General features: G+C 34.5%; 1 protein-coding gene across 2 annotated transcripts in view; it reads left to right on the top strand.

Moving 5' to 3' along the window:
• The first annotated feature begins 244 nt into the window (after window positions 1-244).
• SH3GLB1 (SH3 domain containing GRB2 like, endophilin B1) overlaps window positions 245-20538 on the top strand; it is a 35955-nt gene continuing 15661 nt past the window's right edge. Inside the window, exons 1-5 of one of the 2 annotated variants that reach the window (XM_045835336.1) lie at window positions 245-707; window positions 10068-10209; window positions 13921-14049; window positions 16533-16666; window positions 18057-18149. In XM_045835336.1, the coding sequence (XP_045691292.1) occupies window positions 636-707; window positions 10068-10209; window positions 13921-14049; window positions 16533-16666; window positions 18057-18149 (570 nt within the window). In that variant the 5' untranslated portion in view covers window positions 245-635. The remainder of the gene's footprint in view (window positions 708-10067; window positions 10210-13920; window positions 14050-16532; window positions 16667-18056; window positions 18150-20538) is intronic. The other variant, XM_045835337.1, reaches the window with a different exon arrangement.

Below are 20538 nucleotides of genomic sequence, written 5' to 3'. Positions count from 1 at the left end.
AGCTGTTCATTATAATTTCACAAGTATTGCAGTTCTATGCTCCAATGTCTGTATTTTTTTAATCCAAACAAAAAGGGGGGGTTGAGTTGTCTCTGCTCTTAATTCTCACGGACTTAACTACAAACGTGCAGGGTCGCCGCGCGCTCCTCGCAGCAAACGCGACCTTCCTTCGGGCGGATCCGACCGAGCTCGCTGAGAGCCCCACGGCTTTGCCTCCACGATCCTGAAGGGGTCGCTGTTCCCGCGATAACCTCCTTCAAGGCTCCGCCCCGCGGCGGCTCTGGCTTCCTCCCGGCAGGACACCGACCCAGAAGGCCAGAACGTCATTCCCTGTGTTTTCTGCTCGCCCTCGGAGGCCAACGCCCACGTTAGCGGTCGCACACTAGCCGAGACAGGCCTTACGTTTCGACGGTGGCCGCTCGGTCGCTTGGCCCGCTGAGAGGCGCTGGTTCTCTTCCCTCGCCCCACCCTCTCTCCCCATTGACGGAAACAACAGCTGCGGCAGCGGAGCTGGCGCCGCCTCCCTCCACCTACCACGTCTGCCCCCGCCAGTCCCGCCCGGCGCCTCAACCCGGCCCTGGCGCCTCCGCCTCCCCGCTAGGTCAGCCGGCAGCTCCGCCCGGCTGCCGCCCAGGATGAACATTATGGACTTCAACGTGAAGAAGTTGGCGGCCGACGCGGGCACTTTCCTCAGTCGTGCCGTGCAGGTACTGCGGTGGAGGACGGGGTGACGGCGCCCCAGAGGGCCAAGGAGGGAATGCAGGAGCGCGCAGCCCGAGGCGGCGGCGTCCTCGGCTCCCGGCCTCGCCGACGGCAGGGCAGGCCTGCTGTGGCCGAAGGCCCGGGTGATGGGCGCGACCTGGAGACCCTCTGGGCCCGGCCGCCGTTTTTTGTACTCCTCCTACCCGACCACTGTCACCCGGGAAGTGTGGCGGGGGGGAGACGGGGTCCGGAGCTTCCTCCCGACCCTGGAGGACACCTGATTTGGGTCTGGAGCGAGGCACAGAGCCCCGCCCGCCTTTCTGACCCCACGACGCCGGTGCTCGGGTGACCTCCCTCCCGGGGCGGGCGGAGGCCTGAGAGTTCCGCTGGGTAACTGAGCGACACACAATTCTGGCACCACCCCCACCCTTTCCTCTCTCACCCTCCCGCAGTCTTCGAAGGAAGTTTTCTTTTCCTGCCCCTCAACCCAAAGAGCTGCCTGCACAGTTCCTTCCAGCCTCTCTGTCTCCCGGAAAGGACGGTCCTTGGGCTTGGCCGTCCGCGGGAGAAATGGAGATCGCCAGTTGGCATCCAGAGTTTGCTAAGGCCACGGGCAACCTGGAGGTCGGGGGTTCCCACACATTCTCAAAATGGGAAGTACCGGCTGTAGGGCAAGGAGAGGGAGGGGGGAGATTCACCTAGTGTCTATAGTCACTGTGGGATGTTTCAGATACACTTTTAAGGGAAAAAGTTAACTGTCGTGGGGCTCCGCAATCAAGGAAGTGTCAGAACTAGGGAACTTGGACGGTTTTCTACAATCATCACCCACATTATTGCCAACTCGGTTAAATCTATGAACAGATGTAAATTTCACCACATGAACTATAAACAATCTGGTGTTTAAGTTAATGACATAGGCACAGTAACAACAACATGATTCTTTTGTAAAGAAAACAAAACTTTTTCTAATATGCATACGAAATTGATACTGAAATTTAAAGCAGTTGTATTGCTTTACTACTTTGATTTTATTGGCATAGTCTATCTTACATTACAGTATTCTTGGCAAAAAAGTGGTGGAACTAGAACAAGGTAATAGCTACCTATATTAATGAAGAAAATATGTCAAAACATTTTGCTAGAAATTTGACAGATTTATCTCCAGTCCTTTCTGTAATACTGCCAGATAGATGTTATTAACCTCCTTTATATATGAGGAAGCGGCTTCAGAGAGGTGAGTAACTTGCTTAACTTGCATGGCTAGTAAACAGCAAGTGCTGTCTGACCTGCTACTTATTACAAGCTGCTTCTCTCTTCCTGGATAAGCATTGCAGGTTTAGGATATATAGAATAAATGACTGTTACAGTCTAGAGAGGGCTTAAAGATCATCTAGTACAACCTGAGCATTTCAGTAACACTTAGGTAAATAATGCTTAGGAGATGGGAAATTCCTTCTAGGTCTTTATTTCCAAGTTCCAAAATCTGCATGGTGAATAATAAGCTAGCTGCCTTAATCCTCTTCTCCCTCTCCTCCACTAAAATACAAGGTATATTATAAAGTCATTGAACCTTGTAGTTAAAATAATTTTAAATTTAAATTAGCCAATTTCTAATAGTTCAAAGACAAGGTGCAAGAAGAATGAGTGAGTGAGGATCTGAAGTGAATTTTGATTTGTGACACTTAATGTTGACTGAAGAGAGACAGAGACTTTGGTTATTGTTTCAATGCTGATTCCCTGTGATTCTAGATGCTAAATGCAGACTTGGCACTATATAATGCCAGTCATTTAAATACAATTAGATATATTTTTAGGTACATAATCCACACTGCTTAAATATGACACATACTAGAATTTGATTTAAATTGTCAGTAGACTCAATTAAAAAATTTATCAAAACTCTCAAAAGATATACTGTTTTCCAAATGAATTTTAATTACTATTTCAAATTCTTTATGAGTTTTAAAATTCTGATCTAATCTGTTAGCTATCAAATAATTTTCTGTCTTAAATACTTTAAAGTGTGTACTCCATGACTGCCTGTTACTTATTTTGAACACTGATGATAAAGCAATGAATAAAATCCAGAAAACATCTCCTGGAGCTTACAATCTAGTAGAAGAGGACAAACTAGTAAATACATCAGGTAGTGATGGAGAAAAAGGCCAGCACAGGTAGGTTAATGGCAGAAGCGGTGGTTGTTGCCATGTTGTATAGGAGTGATGGGCAGAGCAAGCCTCTCTAATAGGATCGGATTCGAAGGGGCTCAAGGGAGTGACAGTTTACAGTTTTTTTGAAGGAAAAATGTTTTAGTCGTAGGGAGCAAGTGCAAAAACTGAGGTTGCATAAGATACTAGGGAGTCCAGTTAAGGAGCTGTGGACATAGGACAGGCAAAAGTACAAGGTAATATGACTTAATAAGAGCAATAACAGGCGAAGTGCAGAATTGATCCAGCATTGCTTGTTAGATTGGCTTTGAGTTATGAGAGAAAAATGAATAAGTCAAGGATGATTCCAGTGTTTTGTCTTGAGCCATTTATTTCAGGAGGAGCAGGCTCATTTAATGTGTCTTTAAGTTTCTACCTGTTAGAGATACATTCTGAAGTATATATGTATAAACTATATCATGTCTGAAAATTGCCTTAAAATAATTTCAGAAGAAAAAAGGGAGGTAGTTAAAACAACATTGACAGAATGTTGATAGTTTGAAGCTGGATTATGGGTTCATGAGATTTCAGTAAACTATTATTATTTTGTATATGTTTGACATTTTCTACAATAATTTTTAAAAATAAAATATGTAAGAAAAAAAAGATGGTTCCAAACTTGTAACATGTGAAATTTGGAATACTGTGTAGTAATTTTCAACAAAACACTCCCCCCCCCACCCCAGTTTTTAGTCGGTAACTGAATTCCTACTCTAAATTGAGTTGACATCAGTATGGTGCCAAAGTGCCAAGTTTCATGCTAAGAATAGAGTAAAAGGTATCTCTGCCAATTACCCATTATAAGTAATAAGAACAGTAGGAATGGAATTCAGCATTCACATTTATACCTTAAGGAATAAGCCATTTCTGGTTGACCAGCTGCCATACTTGGTTTTTGTTTTTTGTTTTTTCATTTTACTTTAAAACTTTTTAAATCAAAACTTGAACATGGTTTTTAAAAAGTAAAATCAAACTATTAAAGCATATAAATGGATTTCATCAGTCTATCCAAATCCCTGTAAAATTTATGTGGCTTGATACTTTAAAAAAGTATGTTATGGTAAAATGTATAAATGAATATACATGTTCATTCCTTAACAGTACATTTGGGTGGTTTTGTTGTTCTTAACTCTCTCAAAACAGTAGAATACAAGAATATCAGGTTATTTATCTTTTATCAATTGTTACTTTATTAGTGTCTTGAAAGCCACTTACTAGTTCATGGAATCTGTCTTTTCAGTCCTTAGTTGAGCATTAAATACTCCCTTCTTGCCTTGTCTTTTCTCTCACTCATATATAATCCTATAGGCTATTACTTAATTTCAAAAATATCTTGTACTTTTCTAACTCTAGTCTTTTGTTCATAAGGTAAACTCGTCTTGAATGCCCTCTGCTGCCATTCTGTATTGTCATTCTTGCTCTTAAAATATAACTTCAAGTCCACCTCAGACCCCACACGCTTGGTGTGAAATCCTGACTCATTTATCAATTCCATATGTGGCATTTTTCTCCTAATGAACTGTTATGTGAGGTTCCTTGGAGATCTAAAAGTCTGTTACTCTGTCCAAAGATGGCTTTCACATCTTTGATAAGATTGTATGTCTAAAGAACTGACTATGCATCTTTCTTATTCCCTTCTTACAACATCCAACATGGTTCTTTCTAATTTTTATATCATTTTTGCCAAGCAAGGTAGTAACCATAAGTTATATCTGCTAACCTTGAAGTTGATTAATGCCAGTGTAAAATATGCAACTGTTAAATTCGACTTATTAAGTACATCCTCAGGTGCTTGGCACTGATGAATTCAAAGATAAATGAGACCTAGATGCTGCCCTCAAAAACATAATAATCTAGTCCCAATTTGTCATAATTAAGTACTTTACTCTTTATAGTAAATATCCATTTTGTGAATTACTCTTCTCTTGCTTGGTTTAATATTTCAAGTGGGAACATTGTAAATTCAGAATTGATATTGAAGCAAAACTTTGCTCACTGTCTTTAAAATAAGAGTGTATACTTAAAAAAAAACTCTCAAACTAAATTACTTAGGGAGGAGGTTTAATTTAATTTTCTAACCTTTCCCTTGAACTGACTACTAAAGTTACACTATGAACTTAATGACTGCCAGCTATTTTCTGAGGCGGGGGTAGTCTATAAAATTTAGTCTTTGATCTCCCACTTAATTTAGCAAGTATTAATTGTGCATCTAAGCTGTAGATGTAAAGATGAATACGATGCCACCCTTAACTAGCTCCTGTCAGGTGCTATTTGGATGTAATTTCAACTTGCCCAAATACTTTCTCTCAAGACCTTCTGAAATTCCATTTTCTTTATAGAATTTAAACTGTAAATAACTTCATCATGTCTCTCAAAGTCAAATAATAAATGCCACATTCAAAGTCCATATATTTACTCATTATGTATAGCTAAAGGATTAAACTTTCTGTTCTCATGTCATTTTACTGTATTAATGAAATATTACAAAAAAGTTTCTAATTAAATGGTACATTTAAAATTAAAAGTTTCTTTACAATTAAAAATTTCTAATTGAATGACACATTCATTAAAATACATGCTTAAAATCAACTATAGTTTCTAATTAACAACTACTAACATCAAAAGACTACAAAGTCAGTAACGATTTTGGACTGAAAGATGTTGGAAACTAAAATTTTTAAGGATAAAATTCAAAATGTTTGGATTTTATCCAAAAAGGAAGAACAGGGTCTTTGTTTTTGTTTGTTTTTTTTTTTAAGGAAGAAATAGATTTTTCATCTTCTGAAAAGGGTGCCATTATTATAATTTTATGTTTGTCTTTAGAACCATGTCGTATGTTGATTATACCTCTCATGTACAGTAGAAGAAAATACATACTATATTCTCCATAAGTATTTATATTAACAATCTAAACCTCTTTGATACATTTGATATAGCTCATCATTTTATGCAGTAGATGCATTCTTAGAAATGTTTTAGAGAAAGATGTATCTATTAAATATTGTACTATTTTGTTATCTTAATATGTCCTACCTTCTGATTAACAGTGGGAAAAATTCTTAAGCCCCACAGTGATAAAATCATGGGAATTATTAAGCCTTTTACAAAACACATTTAAGTAATAAAAATTTATAATTTCAATTTAAATATATAACATTAGCAATGTGCTTATGTCTCCCTCCACCCTTTTTTCTTTGTTTATTCTTCATAGGATTAAGGTTACCCATAATTTGATGATTATTGATAATCATGTAGAAAGCAGACATAGACTGCTTCCTACAAAGGGGCAAGGAAGCATAGAATATGCTTGGATAATGGTGAGAGAAAGTAATAATTTTTTTGACAGCAAGTATTTACAGGTAGTATCATATAAGACTGTGATTCAAACAGATGTGAGATCAAATCTCAAAACTGACAACTTGGGCAAAATGTTAAACAGTTTCAATCCTTAGCTTCTTTATCACTGAAATTATGATTCTTACCTAAATAATGATTTTTTGAGTGTTTGATATAAATGCACTGCTTAGAGTATGGCATATTCTAATACCGTAATAAGCTCTGACACTGGTAATAATACAGATGTATAAAAAAGGTCTTGTAAATGATCTTACTGAGAAAAAGAACTGTAAAACAAATTAGAGGATAAAATGACCATATATAATGTACTGAAATATGAAACAGATGTAGTTAGTTAAAAAATGCAAATAAACATCAGATAGAATTTTTACTGGTAGTTAAATACATTGCTCATGTGGACTTCTCTACAGAATGGCTATTTTGCAGACAGTTTTTGTAATCAAGTTCTGTTTCACTCATTGCTTAAGCATTCCTTATGTTGTTTTTGTTTTTGTTTTTCTCCTTTGTGAATTAAAATAGTAAAAAACCTACTCACTATGTTTATAAAATCTTACTTTGTAAATCAATTTACATATTTTCTTTGTTTCTTGCTCAGGCTCATACACATAAGTGACTTGTTGCAAATACTCACTTTTGCTCTATTACACTTTCACACTAAAAAAATGTGTATTTAATGAAACAAACCTGTAAGGTAGTGTCATGATAATCACAAAGAAATATTAAATAATTAAGCAAACAGGTCTTTGACCTGAAGATTGAAAGGTTTTATTTTCCAGCCCTAGCCCGATATGGCTCAATTGGTTGGAGTGTCATCCCCTAGACTTAGAGGTTGAGGGTTCAATTCCCTGTCAGGGACATACGCAGTTTGCAGGTTCTATCCCTGGTCCCTGGTCAGGGAGCATACAAGACAACCAATCAGTATTTCTCTCCACATCAATGTATGTGTGTTTCTCTCTCTCTCTCTGTTTCCTTTCCTCTCTTTGTAAAAAGGCAATGAAAAAAATGTCTTCGGGTAAGGATAAAATTTTTTTTAAATGTTTTGCTTTCCACATAATCAACTTTCTAATGGTCAGTTCTTGGACTATTATTGGGAATAAACTTAGAAACTTGCTCTGAAACCTAACCAATATCAGATACACTTAATGACTATTTCCTATGTCATTATTAATAAACATTATTAATAATGTAATTTTAGTAATTTCAGCCCCTTTAGTAATTTTTAATTTTTTTTAGTAATTTCTAGCCCCTTTGTTTAATTCCACTGTGTTTCTAGAAACATCTATTAAAGTTTTAACATGATTTTATGAACTGAAAAAATAAGTCTGCAGATTTATACTGTTTGGATAATATTTCCCATTTAGCTCTTCTATAACAGAGACCATGTCTTCTAGTTCTTAGCAGAGTGCCTTGCATAAAGACTGACCTCATAAATACTGATTTTTAAATTATGGATCTACTGATTGTTGTATTAATCTGTTCTTGGTTATGTAATATAAATTAAGAACTCTTACCAAGAAAATATTTTGTATGTATAAAGGTGGTGCTAATGATACTCTAGAAATGCAGCTGGAAGACAAATCATCAGAGAGTACTCTTCCCTTGGATCTTTCAATAGCTCATATCTTATTCCATCTCAGGTTAGTTGTTACCTGCTCAGAGAGGCTGTTTTTCTTACCACTCACATATGGTAATGCTCAAACTCTGGCACCCTCTTCCAGGCCCAGTGTGCATATCACTCTGCCTTTGAGGCCTTCTGATTCGCTTGCTCTTCCCTCTCTCTGCAGAAAGAATTCTTCCTTCCTGAACTACACTTGAATTCATTAATTCAAGCAATTAATCATTCAGTAACTCGCTCAGGAAACACCTATGTTGGTCCTCTTTCTACCTTCTTTTTACCTCTGTATCCTTATTATCAAAGTATTTATTTACCTGTTTATTTTCTGTCTTCCCCATTAAAATGTAAGCTTCCTAAGAGCAGAAACCTTGTCTGTTTTTTTGGCTGCTGAAACCCATGTGCTTAGAATAGTGCTTAGTACATATGTGGGTGCTTAATAAAGATATTACTTGTTGAAGAAATGAACGTAATGAAAAATAGATGTACTTGCTCATTAAGGTACTAAGTGAAGAATTTTGCTCTACTGGTAAGATCATCCTTTATAGACAATGTCCTGCGTATTTTGCCCTTTTTTTCTGCCTATTGGTTGCTTTATCAGGAAGATAATGTGTTTAACCATTGGAGGTAGACTTTGAACACAGAAAATTATAATTTATACCTCTGTAAGCAGTGTATTGCTTAGAATCTCAGGGATCTACAGAGAAGATTAGAGTTCTTTTTTAAGAATGAGATTGCATAGTTATCCAGATGTCCTTGGGATTGGGGTTTGATCTTTTGCCCAGTTCCTCTCCTATCCTCAGTTACAGTACACTGCAAGTTTGTGTGCTTATGGAATAACTTTGGAACTGCTTTTCTCAGTCCCACCCATTGGATAAGGGCTGGCTACAGGCCAGTCTCAAAAAGACCTAAGACTACAAAACTAGTAAAGCTGTTATTTCTAGCCCCTGAGCAAGACCTTTGGTAGGGGTTATAAGCAGAAATCTATAAATAGCATTCTAGGGGACCTTTCAGCTAAAAGTGCTGTGATAATCAGTTGAAAGTCTTAGACCAAAAACAAGTATGCTGGGAGAAACATAAAACTCAGAAAAGTGGAGCAGCAGAAGATATCTTAAGAAATGAGAAGGGGAAGAAAAACAAATTGAATGTTATGTTCTGTTAGCCAGAAGTGAGTCATGACTAGTGAGCATAGAATTAGTGCTAGTCATGGTCTACCTATGTTATGCAGGGGAAAATCCACATATTCTAGAAAAAATATATAAGTAATAAGCAGCTTGAGCCATCACTTCTAGATGTGATTATCTAGAAGATGTGATTATCTTAAAATTATCTAGAAGCCTCCATAAAAATCTACATGGAAATCTTTTTGCTTCGTTTGTTACTTTATGGGCACTGCTGCCTTTCCTCAAAAAGTAGTGCAAGGTAATGTACACTGAGTACTTTTAACTACATTTTATGATCTTTAAAAGTTGTCTTTATAGTATGGTAAGGATATATTCTAAAAGTTAGTCTGTAAATTAAGTACTGGAACATGTCCTGAGAAATAACTTAAATGATAGTTGCCCAGAACATCTCATAAAAAGCCTATCTAACCAGGTGTGATTAAAATGCCAATAATACAAAGCCACATTAAACATAAACAGCCCTTTTTAAATTCAACATAATAATTACCAAGCACTGAACAAAGTGATTTACATACATACTTTTAATTCATTCTCAAAGCACTATGAGATATATATAGTCTGTCTTTAATGATAGAGGATACCTAAGAAAAAAGTATTCAAAAGCTTACTTGGGTCACAGCATTGCCACCAGGATATGAATTCAGATCCAAGTGACTCAAAGCTCTTACTGGTTACTACTATGCTACCCTAACTTTATAAGTCAGAAATATTTGTATACTTTATATACCAGACAGTGTGCTAGATTTTCAATAGAATTCATACCACATATTTTAGCAGAACTAAGGATATGTGTTCACTATAAGATAGGATCATAATAAGTGCTACAAAAAAGGTAGAGATAAGGGTAAAATTACTGTGGGGGCAAAAAAGTAGCATTCATATGCAGTGGTTTACAAACAGTTGTTTATATGGTTGGGATTGTTTGGATTTAAGTTTCTTTTTAATTATTGATACAAGTTTGTAAAATGTATTTGAGGTTAATTTTTTTTTAATAATCAATAACAGTTCACAGAAGAAAAGCTTGGCCAGGCAGAGAAGACAGAATTGGATGCTCACTTAGAGAACCTCCTTAGCAAAGCTGAATGTACCAAAATATGGACAGAAAAGATACTGAAACAAACTGAAGTGTTATTGCAGCCAAATCCAAGTAAGAAACATTTTATCTTTTACCTACCTTATTGACTAATCCTATTAAAAGATACTGTTAGTTTTTTTAATGTTGAAAAAAGTTTTCATTGCTATTAGAAAACACTTTTTTGGTTTGTGGCTTTGAGGTTTATGGTTATTTTTTACATGACTTGGTGAAGAAGGGGGTGATAAACCCTTCTTTGTGTATCCGCAAACAAATTGAGAAATACCATTTTTCAGGAGTTTGTAGAATCTTCTGTCAACCCAACTTCAGAGAGTGACTCTAAATTTTAAGACTTATAAAAGGCTGTGAAATAAATTAATTAATCTTTTTCATCTAAGGGAGAATTATCCCTAAATAATTAAGGGGAAAATTATAGAAAGTTAAATAGTTACCAATTATTTTCTTTTTTAAGATTGTATTTATTTTTAGAGAGAGAGGAAGGGGGGGAGAAAGAGGGAAAGAAACATCACTGTGTGGTTGCCTCTCACACGACCTCTACTAGGGACACCTGGCCCGCACCCAGACATGTGTCCTGACTGGGAATCAAACTGGCAACCCTTTGCTTCACAGGCCAGCACTCAACCCACTGAGCCACACTAGCCAGGGCATATTTGTGTTAATTTTTATGTTTTTACATAAATTATTCCAATTGATTTTCTGACAACTCCAAGGTTTTCCAGAACACCCAACTAAATAATATTGCAAATAAGGTGCACAATAATTGTTTATTAATTGAAACTCACAAGTTAGCATTTTGTCCAATGTAGTATAGCTAATTAAACAGGAACTTGAACTAGAATCAAGTGTATCTACACCCAGTCTTTTCACTATGCGCTTCACATATCAAAACTGAAGGACAAAGTAAATATTGCATGCTTTCCTTCCCCTTTTCCTCAGTGTTATTGTGCCCATGGTGTAAGTGCCATAAACCATGGCACTTACTTTTAGATACTAACTTAAAATTACAGTTTTGTTGCTATTACATAAAACTCAAGCACTACACTAACTGTTAGTAATTCTGTGCCATTTTATTTAAATTGCAGTGACTTCTTAACTAAGCCTTTTACACTTTGAGTGAGGCCTAGTCTTTGGATACCATGTGGTATTTGTTATTCATTTAAGGCTATTTAAATTATATACCATAGAACCTAAAAAAATAATAGACAGTTTTCCTCTTATTCTTTGCTCTGTCCAGAGTTCCTCACATGTATAGTCTGTTCTAAAATATACTTTCCAGATTGGCAAATAAATTCATACACAACTGGTAAAAGGAAATGATGTCATTATAAAGAAGTTACAATGGTTTATAAATACCATGTTATATTAGTGTTTTATGTTGGAAGTAGTAACAGAATTCTGTTTTTGTTTGTGCTCTGGTTACAAAATTACTTAGATTTTGTGTTTTCAAACCCAACTCTTTTCGTGTAAGCCCTGTCATTTTTAGTATATGATTTTTCAGAATGTAGGGTTTTTCAGAAATATGTGTTGAATTGGAGCAGAATTGCCTACATATATTTAAGACTTACTGAAATGAAACATTTATTTAAAATATACCAAAGTCTTACTAACTGAATGAAATCAACATGAGATTTATACTTTTGACCAAATAGATAGAAAGCAGCAAAGCTAAGCATTACTCTGAGTCAGAAAAGGAAATTCTGAAATTTAGGCAACACCTTTTAAATGATTAGTTTTGAACTGACACTTTGGTTTTAACTAAGTTAATGGTTTTTAAATTCCTGCTTAAAAACTCTTCTGATGCTGCACCATTGTCTGCCACAAAAGCAGGTATTATTCCAACAGCCTGTTATGTTTTTATAATTAAAACTTTTGCCAGCTCCTCAAGTATTTCTCTATTGGTTCAGTTCATCTTTGAAATTTCAGTGCACTGTGTAAAAACTTATACTTAATACCTATGGAGGAATTATATAAGATGCTTAAAAGGGACATATTTAACTTCTTTTTGGATTATAATTTTAATTTACGAGGTCTATCCAGAAGGTATCCAGCCATGTAATATGAAAAATAGAGATATTTATTGAAGAAGGCACAATGTACAAGAAATGTACATAGGACAAGGACATCTCAGTCCCCTTCAAAGTAGGCACCTTGGAACCTCACACAGTTCTCCCAGTTGCGTCAGCTGCCCTATCATATTTCCTGAATCTCATCCAAGGTCTGAAATCTTTTCCTTTTCAAAGGTGATTTTAATTTTGGGAAAAGCCAGAAGTCACAGGGTACCAAATCTGGGCTGTAGTGGAACTGAGTCACCTGGGTGGTACGATGTTTCACCAAAAAACTGCACAAGACATGATACATGTGCAGGCATATGGTCATGATGAAGCTGCCAATCACCGAGTGCCCATAGCTGTGGCCTTGTGAATCATACGAGTAGTTTCATTAGAGGAATTTTGAAGCTTAATGCAAAATTTGATGGGGATTCATTGCTCCACTTGCTCAGTCATTTTGAATGCAACAGCCACACAGTACACATGCACACTCAGTGGCATCTGTGGCCCCCAATGACTAGTACAGTGAAGTTGTGCATACATGCATATTCCAGTCCACTCTCCTTGGCTGCCAGGTTACATTGATGTAGCGCAAACCATTCTTGTTATGTTAATAATGGCTGGACTTTTTCTAGACAGACCTTGTATGTTTTAATCATTGTTTCTGGAAATATGGACTTCTCATTTGTCTCTGAAATACCTCGTTGTTAGACAGCAATATAAATGTGAATTTCTTGAATAGTACACTAAAATGTTTATTCATATTTTTTCGTTTCCATTTATACTAATGTTCAATAATTGCTTTACCTGTGTCTTTTATTTTAATCTTATTTTTAATGGTGAAATATTTTGAGTGAATACATGCTCAGAGGTATTTATATATCTATATACTTTACATAAAATAAAGTTAAGCCAAGACATCATATTGCTGATCTCTGTAGATTATTCCAAGCCTGTATTACTTTATTCTTAAACCCCCATGCCTATATTTAGACTGTAGGAGGGAGAGAGAGCTTTTGAAAAGCAAAAGCCCAAAAAAGGTGTCAGAAATATGTGACTCTTGGTTCTTCAAGATATCTTATATTCATATTTTCATAGTTGGGAATCCCTGCTTTTGAAATTATAAACATATCTTCATAATTATTAGACATATGAATGGGGCAAAGGCAACTTCACTAGATATTAAGTGAATACTAACCCTTTTTTGGAACTTAAAAATCTCATAAATTACTCATATAATAGTTTTATTTTAAAATATTTTTGTTCTGAAATATGTTTATCTTTTTTAAAATTTTTTTAAAGCTTTTATTTATTTATTTTAGAGAGAAGCAAAGGAAGGGAGAAAGAAAGGGAGAGAAACATTCATGTGTAAGAGATACACAGATCAGTTGCTTCTCACACACCCCCAACTGAGGCCCTGGCCTGCAACCCAGGCATGTGCCCTGACCAGGAATTGAACCAGTGACCTCTTGGTTCACAGGGTGGCACTCAATCCACTGAGCCACACCAGCCAGAGCTATATTTCTAAAATACTAAGTTTCTTAGAGCTCTATAATACTCTAACATATAAGTAAAAAATTATATATTAAGATAAGTACTTGAAAGCATGCTAATTTCATGTTAATTTTACAGGGTGATAAATGGGTAGCAGTGGAACAAAGCATTCTGTTAGTTTTGCTTTTTTGAAATTATTGGTAATTTTAAACCTTTCTTTTAGATGCCAGGATAGAAGAATTTGTTTATGAGAAACTGGATAGAAAAGCTCCAAGTCGTATAAACAATCCAGAACTTTTGGGACAATATATGATTGATGCTGGGACTGAGTTTGGCCCAGGAACAGCTTATGGTAAGCATGAGGCAAAAGATCTGTTAACAAATATCTCCACTTTTAGATTTTTATGATTTAAAGACATCATTAACATTTACCTAATATTAGTGGGATCACTTTTAACTTCAAATTTTTTATGTCAGAGTTTTGGGTGAAGTGAGAATTATGAGTAAGTACGTACAGTTCAATTTAATATGTAATATACAGGGCCCAGCAGAAGTAACGCCTGCTTGAGTGTGGTTGGTAGGATAATAATATGGGTATAATAATTTATAGTTTTAATTTGAACATTTCACCTAAAATGTCATAGGGTGTGTTTGAGTGTGATATTGTTATGTTAAAGAATTACATGCTTATGATTTTGTAATAAAAGATTTGTAATAAGAAAAGGGCATTATTTGTGCTGGACACTGTATTTAAGGATATATTGTTCTGAGATTTCATACAGTCTTTCTAGGCCTGAAAAGTTAAATAAATCCTTAGTTGCATTCCCATTGAATCTTGCAACACCTCTGTTGTGGTACTTATGGCATATTGCAATTTTTGTTTAATGTCTCCACTATTTTTTTTTAAGTTTTCTTAAGTTTTCTTATTTATTTCTATAGAAAAGTACCTGGCACATAGAACTGAGTTTGAATGGATCAGTAGTTCTATTAGTTTGAGGTTCAGAATACACCCAAACCAGGACCAGCATCTTGGTAAGGGCTAGGTTGGGAACCCTAACAGAGTATGAGTATGTGCAGGTGGCAGCCCTGAGGATCCAGAGCTTAATTGGACCGTAAGTGTTCCACCAGCATAACTCACTAAACTGTCTTATACAATATTGGCATTAATACAAAAATGTTAACAGTGGTTATCTCTGGATGTTTGTACTACATTTCATTTCTATTTTCTTCATACAGTTTATTTTTTATAATTATGTTTTACAGTTTCTCCAGCTTTGTTGTTATACTGACTTTTTTAATGTATAACTAAAGCTCAAAGTTTTACACAACTATCCTGCAAATTGAATTTTCTCAACATAAGACTATTTTAGATTTCTATAGCTTTTTCCCTATTGTTCATGTCTAATAATTCTCTTTATTAAGACTTCTGCAAGAAATTGGTCCTTAAATGAATATGAAATGATAAATAAATGATTTTCTACATAAAGTCCTGATTTATGAAATAACTCATACATTCTAGAACTAAATGAACTTAAACTTTACTAGTTTCCTTTTGTCAAATAGAAGTAACCTCAATACTGTGTATTGAATGCCACTTAATCTATTGACTTTAATCTAGATGTACAACTTTAAAATTTTTACATTGTGTTCTTCAAAATACAATTTTTTTCAGAAGTTGAAAAATAATTACAATTTCTATAGTTTTGTTTCTAAAGTATAGCTATGAAATTTAGAAAAACTTTATACATTAAAGAGAATTTTTATTGCCTGCTTGTGCCACAGATAGATGCTGGAGTCATAAAGGTATAAGAAGGAAACCCAGCCCTTTTCCTTCACCAAATTGAAGGCTTAGTGGAGCATGATCATTTGAAACGCTTCTAAATTTTTTTCCTTTTTCAGTTCACTTAATCTGTGTGCATTTCTAATAATTCTCTTGAATGTATCCTGATTATTGGAATTGGGCTTTGTGAATCTGTATTATTAATTGATAATTGGCTGACAATTGAGTATTCTAAGCATTGAGCTAAGCACTATACAATATAAGTATTCAGTAAATCATCACTTTGTATTCTACTTATAAGGTAAATTCTGTTATCTGCATTTTAACAATAAGGAAACTGAGTTTTAGAGAGGTTACATAATCCACCCATGATCATACAACTACTAATTCAAATGTAGATCTGTATCCAGAAATTGAGCTCTTAACTACTACTTTATATTATTACCTTTTTGTATTACTACCTTTCTTACCAGTCAGATCTAATCTCATCCTAACATGAAGGAATTAAGGTCCATAAAATTAAAGTGTATTAGAGAGAGAACTGGAAGTAGAATCTTGGTTTTGTGGTTCCCTTTTCTTTCACTCTGTTTTCCACAGTAGTCGTCTTTCAGAACATGATTTTTCTTTAACCGAAAATACAAACATATACTGTTATTTATAGATACTTGAGATTAGTGCATAAATATTGAAATAGGTCAAATTTTGACTTGATCTACTTATAAAATTTTAAGCATTATACTTCTATAAACGTATCTATACTATCTGAGTTGTGACCGTACATACTTTTTAGTATATCCATCCTCTTTTGTCCCATGAGTAGAATTAGTATAGTTAACTATGATAAGGAGTTTAGATTTGTCATTTTTAGGTCAATATTTGTCATTTTAAATTCACTTTTAAAATAAAACTGCCTTAAGTACAGTTAATTGTATTTGATTTTTACTTAAGTAAACAAGTGACAACTATAAAGCAGATCAAATTGCTGATTTATCTTAACATGATTCTGTTTTCTGACATTACCAGACAATAGTAAAAAAACTTTTTTTCCTTTGTAGGTAATGCTCTTATTAAATGTGGAGAAACACAAAAACGAATTGGAACTGCAGACAGAGAGCTGATTCAAACATCAGCTTTAAATTTTCTCACTCCTTTAAGAAACTTTATAGAAGGAGATTACAAAACAATCGCTGTGAGTTGAAAAGTGTTTCCATTTTTAGTAAAAAATTTAGATATATACTTACAGTTTTTAATGAATAATTTGCCATCCTCATGACTGTATAGATGCCATAGATTACAAAATTTAAATAAGCTAGCTAGTTATATATTAAACAGGACACAAAACTAAAAGAACAAAGGACTGTTGATGATATGGACTCCTTTTTTGTGTCCCTCCAGTGTTATTGAAATACCCTTATATCCATTCTTGTTTATTGCCAGCACTAAAATCTGCAGGGTGAGGTTTCTGCAATGATTATAAAAATATGGCACAAAATATCTTTGTAGTATAACCATGTAACTATTCATTTAAACTGGGAGCCAGAAACCTAATTATTAGAAGCTATATTTCTGGCTTTTAGACTTTCTGTCTATTATTTTTCAGTTTAATTTGTTTTTTAAGTGATGGAGAATGGAGATTTAGGTGGGGCTTGTTTTGGTTTGTTTGTTTGTTTTTTTAGATTAGTGCAAGACTTTTAAATATTAGGTCAAACTTTGCAGATTTCTTATTATAAAATATTGCAGAAACATGTTTATGATGAATTTGTCTCGAGGTAAAAGTATTTGGCCCGAGACAAAGGAAAAATCACCAAATTGAAATATGATTTAAAAGATAATAGATTGTCAGTAGGATGACATTTGATGTATGAAATCTAAGAATTAATAAAACAAACAGTGCATTCTTATAATTTTATCTTTTTTATAGAAGCTTGACATTCTCATGAGGAATTCTAAGATACCATACAAATATTTATTCATTATTTATCTATACATTTAAAATTCCACTTAGGAGTAATAGAGTTGCTTTTGTGATCATATAAGCACATGTGATCATACAGGGTATCAAGCATCTTTACCCTAGTCCCACACTTCCTTCAGCATAGGCAATTTCTAGATAAACTGTAGCAGTTTGAAGTTTTTCAACCTGGGCACTTATGATATTTGGGGCCAAATAATTCTTTGTTATGGTAACTGTACTGTACTGTGGGATGTTCAGCAGCATACCTGGCTTCCCCCCAGTGAATGCTAGTAATATCCTTCTGTCAGTTGTGATAACCAATAAGATGTTGCTAGATGTTCCCTATGGGGCAAAATTCCAAAATATTAAAATTAATACTCCTTTGTTTCTACTGTCACCTGCCACCTTTTCCAGATATCTATATGTTTCTATCAGTTTAAAATTGAAAACAGTAGGAAAACGGAGTCAGATATTCAAAATGGTCAATTTAGGCCAGTTTTGTAATTATAAATCTTAGTTTATCAGATGATTCCTATCTTTAATGGAATATAATACTTTAAAGGTGTATGCTTTTAGTGGATTTCAACATCATTAGCCTTTATCTTTTTCTTTTCTAAACTTACAGAAAGAAAGGAAACTATTACAAAATAAGAGACTGGATTTGGATGCTGCAAAAACCAGACTAAAAAAGGCAAAAGCTGCAGAAACTAGAGCTTCAGTAAGTAGTGTTTTTTAATTAAAAATGAAAAATTTAGGTTAATAACTTTCAAACTTGAAGAATATCTTACTAACATACCACACAAGCTACAGTATGTCATTAAGACTAGAATATGACTTCAGAGTGTTGTTTTTGTATTTTTAAACAGACTACCTGAACTCAGTACATCCAAATCAGTGCAAAGTAATCGTCAAAAGGCAATATTCTTATTTCAGTGATACCCCTGTTGCTAAAAAATCCAAAAAGTATGAACTCCTCAAGATGTGTCGTGTTATTTAAATATCCTGACTCACCACAGATGGCAAATAGTTTTTTTGGAGATAGATTTATTATATTTAAAATAGAAAAACAAATAGTAATTAAGATGAGAATGAATCAGATTTGAGAAGGCTGGTGTGTGGCTTAAAAAGTGTATGTGACTTCCTTTCCACATGTGACTCAAACTGACTAAAGGAGTTGACACCAAGAGTAGTTCAAACAACATTCAAACAGTGACATCATAAACTTACAAGTGGCTATTTTGGAGAGGAGGAAACTTATTTGGGTAAATAAGTTCTGGTATATTTTTCATAAAAATAACCTCTGATAAAATTGAGTGGGTATATATTAAATATAGTAATTCAGTGATTATGTATATATAATTGTTTCAAGGTTTTATTTATAAGCTTCTTATTTAATCTAACATTTGTACTGTTTAAATCTTTATTCCAAAGTTTGAAGAGGTTAATCAGATATAAATTGGAACACCTTTAAGATAGTACAATTATAACAACTCTGAATTTATTGGCTAGTAAATTCATTCTTAATTAGAGCTAAGGGATATGTTAAGAGCCTGATATCCCCAATGCCCTCTGTTCCCAACTCGTTACCATTTCCACCATTAAGAATCACTCATTGCCTTAAGGAGCATATTAGCACAATGCTGGTAAGTCTGTCATGGCTCTCTTGTTTTGGGAAAGAAAAGGTTGAGACTTGGTTTTGAATAAAATTTAAAACGGATAACTTGGTTTTAGACAGTGATGTCTTAGGAGATTACCCCAGTCAATACCTTATATATGAGCAAAATATTTTCTTCTATGCGGTTCCCCTTTTGGAGATCCTGAATTAATTATTGCAGGAGAAGAGCTGTCTTTGACAGGACATAAATTTCAAATTCACTATCTTCTCACAGTTATCCTGACATCATCATCAAGAACAGTCTTAACTTCTTTAAACAGGTTTTTTGTAGAATCAGAACTTTAAAAATGAACACTGTAGTTAGCAAGAGACTCAGGATATTTATTTCTAACTGCTAATAATAAATTTGTATAGTAAAATATAAATTGGTTTTTAAGATACTAATTTTCTAATCAGGAAAAATATTAAGATAAATAAGGGTCGTACTTGAACAATGATTAAAATTTTAAAAATTTTAAAAATATGTCATGGAAAAAAAGATAAATAAGGATCATTTGGAAATAAATGTTTGAACTAGAACTGAATCTCTTTATTCAAATGGCCTACATGTTCCCAGTGATGATTGTGGAATAAGAATACTGCTATCGAGTACCAGTACAAAACTTCCTTGAACAAGTGCTATTGCAGGATAACGATAGTCTACTTTTTTACCTGTAAATATGACAGGAAGCTCATAGATTTAACAATATGCAAGGTCCTTTGATTATTCTAAGTTATTTTACCACTGCTATTAAAATATATAAGAACTAAAAATAATAATAGACAAATTTGAGGGATGTTACCTTTTGATATATCCAAAGAAGATCTTGTCAGTTTTTCTGTCCTGTGTATTGTTGAGGACAAAATTTTTTCTATGAGAATTTACATTTAAACTAAAACTGAAAGATTATACAGATGATTTTATTCAACAATTGCATTTATACACAGCTTTTCTAGAATGTATGTATTGCATGAAACAAAATTTAACTGTAGCCAACTATTTAAAATATTAGCCTAGACAAAATTTATACTTCCTGATTTTAGTTGTGTTCTTTCCCCCTAGATAACCAACTTATTTTCTTCAGACTTTATAGTAGCAAGTCTGAAATACTTTGAAAAGGAAAATTCCTTTTAGTTCTTTACTGCATAAAGACTTGAAGCATGTCTTTATTTTGTGGAGTGTTTTTCTGTATTTCTCTTTTGGTTTTTTTGTTTGTTTTGGATTTTTTTTGAGAGAGTACAGAAAAATAGAAACTGCTAGAAGTTTGGGGATTTGGGGTTTTTTTTTCCTTCTTTGACACATTTCCTGGTTTCTAGTTGGCAGCTGAAGTGGTTACTCTAACCTCAGACTTTCTTTGATTTCACTTATTTACAAATTTCCATGGGTTATTTTGTGACTAGTTATTCCTTTACAATTAAAGTTTGGGATGTGTGCATATCAGTACTTTTATTT

Source organism: Phyllostomus hastatus, unplaced genomic scaffold (genome assembly GCF_019186645.2).
Source record: "Phyllostomus hastatus isolate PE091 unplaced genomic scaffold, TTU_PhHast_1.1 phas_contig_209, whole genome shotgun sequence".
Lineage (NCBI taxonomy): Eukaryota > Metazoa > Chordata > Mammalia > Chiroptera > Phyllostomidae > Phyllostomus > Phyllostomus hastatus.
Note: the sequence above shows the minus strand (reverse complement) of the source record. Positions and strands in the feature narration are given on the sequence as shown.